The 10,020-nt window shown below is 43.8% G+C and overlaps 2 protein-coding genes across 2 annotated transcripts; both read left to right on the top strand.

Moving 5' to 3' along the window:
- Positions 1–279: 279 nt before the first annotated feature.
- LOC123452825 lies at positions 280–3,030 on the top strand. The gene is made up of 8 exons (XM_045129582.1): positions 280–412; positions 819–998; positions 1,085–1,219; positions 1,334–1,412; positions 2,117–2,185; positions 2,279–2,354; positions 2,445–2,489; positions 2,621–3,030. Exons 2-8 carry the CDS (start codon positions 831–833, stop codon positions 2,766–2,768), a joined length of 720 nt encoding a protein of 239 aa, XP_044985517.1. The 5' UTR covers positions 280–412; positions 819–830; the 3' UTR covers positions 2,769–3,030.
- A 3,668-nt stretch (positions 3,031–6,698) lies between these two features.
- LOC123452730 (citrate-binding protein-like) lies at positions 6,699–7,828 on the top strand. The gene is made up of 2 exons (XM_045129475.1): positions 6,699–6,988; positions 7,251–7,828. Exons 1-2 carry the CDS (start codon positions 6,725–6,727, stop codon positions 7,632–7,634), a joined length of 648 nt encoding a protein of 215 aa, XP_044985410.1. The 5' UTR covers positions 6,699–6,724; the 3' UTR covers positions 7,635–7,828.
- The last annotated feature ends 2,192 nt before the right edge of the window (positions 7,829–10,020 follow it).

Here is a 10,020-nt window from a genome sequence, read left to right as displayed (position 1 = left end):
GTTATTCTTATGATCTAGTCCTTTGAACTCTTTACACGACAACTTCATGACTGTCTACTACAACGTCTGATCCGACTCGAATGACGAAAGGGCAACGACGTCAGCAGATCTTCCATCGGAAACTGAAACGGAAAGCATCAGAAGACGTCTTCCATGTTTACTGGCGCCAGCAAAGATCGGACGGCGTAGACCGCGGACACGTGGCGGCCGATCAACGGCTCCTGATCCGACCCGGCCGCGGTCCCCTTTCCCCGACTGCAGATTGCAGAACGGTGACGCCTTCTTTCCTCTTTTTATTGCCCCCCGATTTAGCCTGGATCGATCCCAGATTGTTCCTTCCCCTGTCGCCCCGATCGAAGCCGACGAGCTCAGCAGCCGCCGGAGCGGGGACGCCTCGCCGCCGTCTACCCTGGTGAGCCCTCGTACCTAGACGTGCAATTTTCCAAGAAAAGTGGCTCTTGTCGCCCCTTGATTTGGCGAATTCCTGTTCGGATGTCCTCCTTTGGCATCAGGGATTCAGGACAAGATTCCTTTTTTCTCTCCCTTCCTTCCAGATGTAGGCCGAATCTTGCTGCAAAGATTGCCCGTCAGCCCGGGTAATTATAGTTTAACGGAGTGATTGGGTGTCTGTTCATCGGATGAAATCTTAGGATTAACCTGTCGACTCTCGCCGGAGAGGTCGTGTCAGTTGGGCTCAGATAGATAAACAATCTGGTGGTGTTCAGTCAAATGGGGATATCGATGTGCAACCTTGTGTGCATGTGATTTGTGTGCCTAAGCAGCGACTTGTTCTTTCTTTCTTTCTTTCTTTCTGGTAGGAAGGAAAAAAGATGGAGCCTGAAAGGAAGCCTCTGAGTTTGCTGGAGCTATGCGTCCGGAGCGCCGTCGACAACCTCAGGTACATGAACAGCGTGGACAACTTGGAGATGGGCCTGCTCAAGAGAATCCTGCCCCACTGCACCTTGGAGCAGCTGACCCACATCGAGAGCTGTACGCAGGTACGCTTTCCGCGGACCAATTCATCTTCGCTTACCTGCAGATCAGGATGCGGTTGTGATTTCTAATCATGGTTTCGGTCCGGCAGATGGACCTTACCGGCGTCACCGATGTGCTGTGGAAGAGGTTCTTCCAGCGGGAATTCGGTGAGGCTGATATGAACGTTGCCATCAAGAGAATGAAGGAGAGCGGAGTGCGTTACAAGTGGAAGAAACTCTTTGAGGTAATTAAAACGATTGGTTCTCTAGTTATTTTTCTGTTCTTGCTATCTGCTTCGTTAAAATTAATTATGTGTGTTGCCTTGATTCTTGAACAATTGGACCCTGTGCTTTTGCAGGCAAAAACAGAAAAGCAAAAGCAAGTTGAACAAAGAATGTCTGCGGGACTCAGAAACAAATATGAAGCAGCAAACGCCGGTAAGTAGATTTTAACATCAGGCCAGTAGTTTGTATGTTCTACATAGGCAATGCCCGGTTGGGTATGGCTAACTTACCAAGTTTTATATTCTATAGCTGCAACCTGTAGCAACTTAATAACTGCAACTTACATAAACTAGTTGTGCGGACATACTTTCTTGCCTGCGTATTTCGCTGCCACAATGTGGACATCTTCCAAGTCTTCGATTCTACCTGCCACGCCGATTGCACCTCATGGGTGCAAGTTGTCTGCTCATTTATTGTTTTTCTCGCTTGCAATCGTGAGCATGTGAGTTATCGCTGCTATGAACCCCCCTACTGGTCGGTTTGCATCTTCCAGTCTTATTTATTTATTTTACATCATATTCATTCATTAGATTTGTCCCCTGTTACAGTCGTCAGCTCCACCTTCTATTGAGTGGCAGCTGGCTGTTCCTTCACTAGTTACTTGCTCATTTTTGGTACTTCAATCAATCATTTGATTGAAGGTTCTATTGCTATATTGCTATATTAAAGCACTAGAACCTGAGCCTGAGATCCATCCTATACCCTTCTTTGTATTCCACTCCCAATAAATATGATATCAGATAACTTATTATTTAGAAAGAAATGTAACATCTAATTCTTTTCCTGACAGCCTGGTTTATGATTCGCAATCAGTATGACTCATGTGCAATAATGCTTTCTGTCCCTTTTTTATCCAGCGAAACAAAGCAAACAAATTAAAGTTTGCACGAAGATCCCACCAAACAGCAAAAGAAGTTTCTGGGGAGGTGATTTCCTGACCCTTTTTCTGCTGTATTCTCGCCCGCAGTATGCTACACTTCCCACTTTTCCAGTTTCTGATGATATGCAAACCTTGACAGGAAGTGGATCCAGCAGCCTATCCAACTCCAGCTACAAGAGCCCTATATTGAAAAAGGCAAGGATGGAGGTTGACAGGTAACTAACACTCACTCTTGGAATGATGACCATAAATGAAGGAAGGTTTCTCAAAGTATCGTTTAATTTAATACACTATTTCTGTTACAGCCGGGCGAAAATGCAAGCTGCTATCCAAAGGAACACTGTTGCAAGGTTTGTCACACAGCAATGCGCCCTCATGTTACGCAATTTTGCCACATACTTCACCTACATTGTGTTCCTCAAATCCCTTGCAGTTTTTACCTTTCAGATTGTGTAAGTAAACCTTAGCTTTGGATTTACAGGTCATCACAGCCAGCAAGGCTGACCTTTCCTAGCGATCAGACATCGAGGACGACGACAATTCATCGACCTAATTCAACCATAACCATCACCAAACCAACTGGTCCAAACAGGCCGATGCAAAAGCAGAACACCAGACCCAAATTTTAGAGGCCACTGCCATGGCATCATGCTTGCGACGGCGGAGTTCGCCATGGTTGCGCGGAAACCTTCTTTCCTGTGGACAAGTCAACACCGCTTGCCATTCAACAAGTCTTTGCGAGACAGGAAATAGTCTTGTTTGTAGTTGCCCCAGCTGAGCACATGTACTCCTATCTTTAGGGGAGCAAACAATAACTGTCTGTACCAAACATTTTTTTTAATATAAATATGATTCAATCAAATCAAAGCAGAGTAATCTGTTTTCTCTAAACTTGTTTTTCAAGAAGATGGTCAGTGATGTGGGCTGGCACAAGAAGCTCTCCTTCCAGTTAATTCTGCAAGAACAATTCAGTTCTCCCTTGTGTTGGCGGATGATACTCTGACCTCAGAAGCTTCTGAATATTTGATATAGCAGCACCTAGCTTTATCCATTTATGTTTACTTCACCAATCTCTGTGAGTGGTACTGAAGATTGAGGGTGGCGAATGCTCTTTCTGATGGAACTCGAGATGGCACGCTGTCTGAAATATTAGCAGATTTACCAACTGCCTGTCTGTCGATTCCACCTCTTGCAAAAAGGTTTGCTACTGCATGTATTAACATCATGGGAGAACAAATTTAAGTACTGTATATCTTGATTCATCCATAATGCTGCTTGTTTTGTCTGAAGTCCCAGCGGTGTCGGAGCCCTAGTAGGTCTGGAGGATGGTTTTGCCTCTGCAACTTCTGGTACAGCCTTCGTAGGCAGAAAGAATAACCATGACATTGAGTTTCAGAGAGTACACAGCGGGAAATTACACATGCGAAAGCTAAGGGGCCTTGTGGGAGGGAGACGACAAACAAAAGCTCTCAAGTACCGCCTCTGTAAACTAATATAAGAGCATTTAGATAGTTTACGAAGGGAGTACTAACTAATCAAATGCAGCAGGTGTAATTAGCCAGTTCTAGAATCGATTAACTGATATGAAAAGGAAACACTTATACATTAGAAAATTCATCCGAGGATCAAAACTTCCCGACGCCCTGCCCTGGCTAGCGATCAAAGCAGAGTACTGTGTTTTTTCTCTGAAGCTTCTGAATATTTGATGTCCCCGCAGCTAGTCTCCATCTCGAGTTCAAAGTATTTCAAAGTAAAAACTAGTGAAAAGCTTGTTCAAATCAAAATGTCGTGATGCATATTGATCAATACCTGTGGCTATGTTACGCATAAGGCCTTGTTCGGTTCCTTCTGAATTGAAGGGATTTGGAGGGCATCGAGAGGGATTAAATCCCTTGCAAGTCAAATTCTATCTCAATCCCTTTCAATCCCCTCCAACCCCCTCCTTGCTGGGATTAACCGAACAAGCCCTAATGCGTGCGACATGGGAGGTCTCAGGAAGATTCAGAGGAACCTTAATCAAGCAGCAATCGTGCACCCCAGCAAGCGGGTTGCAGCTAAGTGAGCCTGCCTGACTGTTTTAGTTTTTTAATTATTTTATTAAGCAAATTCAAAGAATGTTCAAGAACTGAAAAAGGTTCACGAGTTTCAAATAATGTTCTGAATTTTGAAAAACATTCACGGATTCTAAAGAAGTTTACGAATTCAAAAAATATTCACAAATTCAACAAATATTTATGAATTAAAATAATCTTCATGAACGCATAAAATGTTCATGAATTTGAAAAATCCTTGTAGAATTTATAAAATTTTAAGATTTCATAAATTTTCAGTATATTTGAAAACAAAATGTTCATGAAATTTAAAAACATCATGATTATAAAAATGTTCGGGAATACCAAAAAACATTTTGTGAAATTAAAGAAATTTTCATGGCTTTGATTTTTTCATGATATTGAAATTGTTCGTGATTTAAACATATTAGCGGATGCTAAAAGTTTTGATAAATTCATAAAATGGTCATAAATTTGCAAAACAATTCGTGAATCTGAAAATATACTGTTCAGGAAATTTAATTTTATATGTGAATATAATAAATGTTCATAAAATTTAAAATTTATCCACGAATTCAAGGAATCAAAATATACCCGAAATTTTACAATGTTCATATTTTCAGAAATATTTCCAAAAATATAAAGCAAATCATGAATTTGAAAAAATTAACAAAGAAAGAACGGAAATTCTAAAAAAACAGGAAAATATGAAAGAAAAGGAAAGGAAAAAATAAATTAACCTTTCCAAATCTAGAAGATTGTATTTCTAGTTGAGCTGGCAGTAACAAGGAACCGCGTTGCTTCGCTTATCCATTGACCAATGCGCTAAATAGGATACACCTGATAATACCTGGAGCTTTTATTATATGCTTGTTGCGTCTAATAAGGCCACCGGCCAAATGCTACAAAACTCACTATATCAGCTCCGGATACTGTAGGGAAAGTTTTTTCTTAACTTTTTTTTAAAAGTTCCTTTTAAATTTTAGAATGCTTGTTTTTAAACACTGTACTCTATTTTTAAAATATAAAAATTAATTTTAAAATAATTATCATTTTTTTTACAAAAATTGGGTATTACCTTGAAATTTCAGGAACACTTTTTAATCCATGAATATTTTTAAAAATCTCTAAAATTTCTAAAAAAAGTGAATAAAAATTAACACTATCATTTTTTACAAATTTCCAAACATTTTTTTTTGGAAAAGACACAAAAAAAATGAAACGACAAAGCAACCAAAAAAATAACATGAAAACCCAAAGCGAAACGTTGTAGAAGGTTTCTAAACCGAAAACCTAGTTTGCCGCCGCCAAGCCCTCACTCCGCTAGTTCCAAAAGTTGAAAAACATTCTAGAAATGTTAGCACCGTGATGTGGACGATTAACGATGTCTTGGACATGGATCCTGGGGCAGCGCCCCAGAATGGCAGTCTATATGGTTGGCTCTTCGGCGGACACCATGGCAACGGCGGTGGGTATGCATCTTAGCCGTGTGGGCAACGAGAGATGTAGCAGCGGGTGGCTTGGGCCTTCCTCCTAGGCAGTGGCGGAGATATGTAGGGGCCAACCCAGGACATGGCCCACCCAACCTTTCACAATTTACAAGGGGCATAACCTTGTATTCATGCTTAAGGTTTAGTTACTACTGATGGCCCGCTCTGGTATTATGTTCAAGCTCCGCTAGTGCTCCTGGTGACGTTGTTGTGGCTTTTTTTTTGTAACAGTGTTTTGGATGAAGACCCTTGACCGCCTCGGAGTCGGCAACAAGGATGATTTGTGCTATTTCCCTGCTTGAGATGTTGTCGTGGAGGTTAGATGTCCTAGGTGTTCGCACACGAACACGTCACCGTGTACCTCCAACGCCCGATGTGTCATAAGAGAACTTCCGAACCACATTCCATCGTTCGACCGTATATTTTAAGTTTGTGCTTTATTTATAAACCGGTGTTAAAGTTTCTTTCGAGAAAACGCAATGCTGCTGTGCATTTTGCCCGCAGGCAAAAATATTGAAGGAAGGACTGACTGAAGGAAGGAACAGACCGTAGCAGAAGCCGAAGAAGATGCGAATCAGGAAAAGGGAGACGAGTTCCAGTTATTAGAAAGACCAGTGCATCAATCTGTGAGAAAGAGCGGCGAATAGGAATTTCCGTGAGGCAGAAATCGACGCCGTGCAGACTGCTGAATTCCTATGTCTCGATCATGCGTCCCCGGCAAGCAAGCAAGTATCCCGGCAGAAATTCCGTTGCCTATAAATGCAACAGCAGCATTTATTCCTTAGCCGCCACCCTAGCTTACACATTAAGTCAAGGATATACACTGAGATATGTTTTCCTTTTTGTTTTTGCGGTTTAGAGATCAGTGCATGCTGTGGATTGTGGCCACGTATTTTTCAAACCGAAAATAGTGGAGTACTACTATATACCAAGGATAATAGCGTCAAGTCAAGCACACGTGCTCCATGTATATGTCTATATAAACAGCAGATGAACCTGGTTAGTTGCACTCATCAGAGACACGCAGCTAGCACACAGACTACAATGGCGTCTCTCGCAACGTTTTCTTGGATCAGTTTGTATCTGCTGGCTGTCCTCCTAGCGCCGGCGAGCGCTCAAGACCCGACGGCCGGGTTCACCGCCGTGAGCCTCAGCGAGAGCAACTTCCAGCTTCAGAAGCCGTACAACATGCCGAGCAGCGCGCGGTATAGCTTCGACGGCACGGTGCGGCGGATGTGGGTGCTGTCCTCCGACGAGCCCTTCTCGCCACAGAGCGACACCAAGCCAAGGACGGAGATGAGGATGACCGTGAGTACTCCATATAATAATCATTGAGATCACGTATTATATATATAGTCGTATATGTAGATTGTTAGTACTCCCTCTATAAAAAAATTATAAAATCATTTAGATCACTACTTTAGTTATCTAAACGCCTTTATATTTCTTTACGAAAGGAGTATATTCTTACTGATTTCAAGAGAGTTTTTCTTGCACAAAAAACTAATTTCAATCTTTGTTTATTTACCCGACTGACACAGAAATGCCTGCTGTATTCCGTATAATTTAGGGACACGACTACTCTTCCGGCGTGTGGCAATTTGAGGGCTCCGTGTACGTGCCATCGGGCACATCTGGAGTGTCCATCATGCAGGTGTTTGGCGGCGGCGAGACGGCCACCACGTTGATGCTGCACGTCTACAATGGCGCGCTGAGGTACTACAACCAGAAGCCCGTCGAGGACAACATCTACAACCGTTGGCTCCGGGTGAACGTGATCCACGATGTCGGGGCGTCGAGACTCACCGTGTTCATCAATGGACAGCAGAAACTGAGCGAACCCGGCCGCGGCGGCAACTCACACTACTTCAAATTCGGCGTCTACACGCAGAGGGAAGCCTCCAGCCGCATGGAGTCACGCTGGAAGAACGTCAGGATCCTCAAGAAAAACTGACGTCCAATATTTGATACTAGACCATAAAGACGTGCGTTGCTGCGCCTGTTCAGGATAATAAAGAAATATACTAATACTTGGCAATAATCAAGGTGGTTTCAATATCTGAGATACTTATTAGTATTGTACTGAAAATTCAACTCGGTGCCTGGGCTCATCTACATGTAAGAAAAGGAAAATAAAATGAAAAGCATAAGAATTCAAAAGCATCCAGTGCTTTTTGTGGTGTAAGATGCTCAAATACGCGATATTCGTGCAAAATTTCAGGGCGTTTGACATTTGACGAGCTCGATGAAAAAACAGACAAAATTGGGAGTAAACAGTGATGTTTCCAAAAGTTCCATGCATGCAACAGTTAATAATGGTGATCGACCCATGCATGTCTTGGTAGCACAGCTGAAATTTCGTGGCAAATGTATGGTTTGTAATCGTACATTGGAGACTGTAGAGTTGTCCGTAAACCTGAATATAATTAATGAAACTAGTTAACTTGAAAAAAATGCTAGTCCCTGAGTTCATACTTCCATCTGGTGCCTCTTTGCTAATTCCCCACCCTTTGCTACTCGAGTGCGAAACTGATTCTACCTCTACCTTGGTCTGAAGCATACAAAATGTAGAAGCGATGACAGTCGATCGGCAGAGCCCATGATAGCGGCCACCTACGCCCTCACGCTGGAATGCAAAGCAAATGGGACGTAAGAGCATCTCCAGCCGTTTTGAGAGGGGAGGGGGGGGGGGGGGGGGGGGGCTGCCGATGAAAAGTTTGGTCTGAGGGGTTCAATTCTTTCACTCGTCCCCCGCCCCAACCAGCCACAAGAGGAGAGAAAGAGAGAGAGGGGAAAGATTTTTTTGGCGTGTACATGATGAGCCTAGCAGAAAAAGGAAGGAGAAAAGAGAGGAGAGAGGCTGATCGATGGGGTTTGTGCATGAAAAACCTGACGCCCGGGGGGGGGGGGGGGGTGTGGTTGGCCTCGGGTCGTCGGGGCTAGTTTTGGTCAAACCTGGCGCAAAACGACCTGGGACGCGACTGGACGATTTTCTTAGCGCCGACGGTTAAAAAGTGCTTTGGGAAGGCTGTTGGGGACGCGGCTGGAGATGCTCTATGTGTGTAGTCCAATGACGACACCTCTCATTGTGCAGAAAAAACAAGATAGGAAGCAAACAAAGCAACGGAAAACCTGACAAGTAATAAGGAATTGACATTCTTCATATAATTCCTCATTAGTCCTTTGCAATATCCTACTTCTCCATTGATCTTTACTACCGTAAAAAGCCGTGGACTTGAAAATCAAGCTCCATGCAAAATGCAGGAAACACCGGGGCTGTACCATGTGGGTACAGTATATATGCAGATCATGAGCAGAACCTTTGGAAGCTGTAGTTGCGTTGAGGTGCCGTGCATGTGGTCATTTTTTCTTTCGAAAAGGGGATAACCCCGACCTCTGGCGCATATTGCAGTGTCATTCGCGATCTGCAGTATGTTGTTTGCATCCCCTGGGACCAAAATGTTGTGAAGTTTTGTGGACAGTCTTCCGGCACAATGCACAGAACTGCGTTTGGCATGATCCACACGAGATGTGGTTATTGTTTCCAATCTGCGACCAAAGTAAACACAAATCATGAGGCATTTGTGCGGTGCAATGTGAAAAAGAAACAGAACCACAACTTCAATGAGTTAAGAATTCACTCAGATCAGCTGCTGATTTACTTTTAGCATTAAGCTACTCCAACAAACAATTTCTTTGTCGAAGTTATTACATAGTCATGAGTGATCCAAGTTATATATATAACTGAATTTGCAATAAGCAGTCTAAATGAACTAATCATCATATACACTAGTGGAAAACGGGCCTTTGGCCAGGACCATTTAGTCCCGGCCTGCCTCTGGGTCGGGACTAAAGGCCCGGCCACGTCGCCCCAATTCTCAATGCCTCCCTCGAGGCTTTAGTCCCGGCCCGTAAGGAGCCTTTAGTTCCGGTTCGTGTCCCAAACCGGGACTAAAGGGCTACGCGGTGAGCAGTGGTGGTGGCAACCGTTCGTATCCCCCTTTAGTCCCAGTTGGTGGCTTGACCCGGGACTAAAGGCCTAACACGTGGCCTGCCTTAGTGGTGGCAACCGTTGGTATACCTCTTTAGTCCCGGTTGGTGGCTCAACCCAGGACTAAAGGCCCAAACGGTTTGCATCCCGCGTCGTTTCGGATGATGAAAAGCACGAACCGAAGCGTACAATCGCCATTATCTCTGTTTCTTCTTCTCTCTCGTGTCGCCCTCTCTGTTCTTCTTCTCTCTCGCGTCGCCCTCTCTGTTCTTCTCCTCTCTTCTTCCCTTCTCTTCTTCCACCATGCCAACTAGCTTTCATGAGGTGCTCGCACATGGCACGACCAAGC

The sequence above is a fragment of the Hordeum vulgare genome, chromosome 1H (genome assembly GCF_904849725.1).
Source record: "Hordeum vulgare subsp. vulgare chromosome 1H, MorexV3_pseudomolecules_assembly, whole genome shotgun sequence".
Taxonomy (NCBI): Eukaryota; Viridiplantae; Streptophyta; class Magnoliopsida; order Poales; family Poaceae; genus Hordeum; species Hordeum vulgare.
Note: the sequence above shows the minus strand (reverse complement) of the source record. Positions and strands in the feature narration are given on the sequence as shown.

Bases quoted from the DNA above. Each gene is read 5' to 3' on its own strand.
- LOC123452730 (XM_045129475.1), top strand. From the start codon at position 6,725: ATGGCGTCTCTCGCAACGTTTTCTTGGATCAGTTTGTATCTGCTGGCT. The intron at 6,989-7,250 runs GTGAGTACTCCA...CGTATAATTTAG, and splicing joins GGACGGAGATGAGGATGACC to GGACACGACTACTCTTCCGG.
- LOC123452825 (XM_045129582.1), top strand. From the start codon at position 831: ATGGAGCCTGAAAGGAAGCCTCTGAGTTTGCTGGAGCTATGCGTCCGG. The intron at 999-1,084 runs GTACGCTTTCCG...TCGGTCCGGCAG, and splicing joins ACATCGAGAGCTGTACGCAG to ATGGACCTTACCGGCGTCAC. The intron at 1,220-1,333 runs GTAATTAAAACG...GTGCTTTTGCAG, and splicing joins AGTGGAAGAAACTCTTTGAG to GCAAAAACAGAAAAGCAAAA.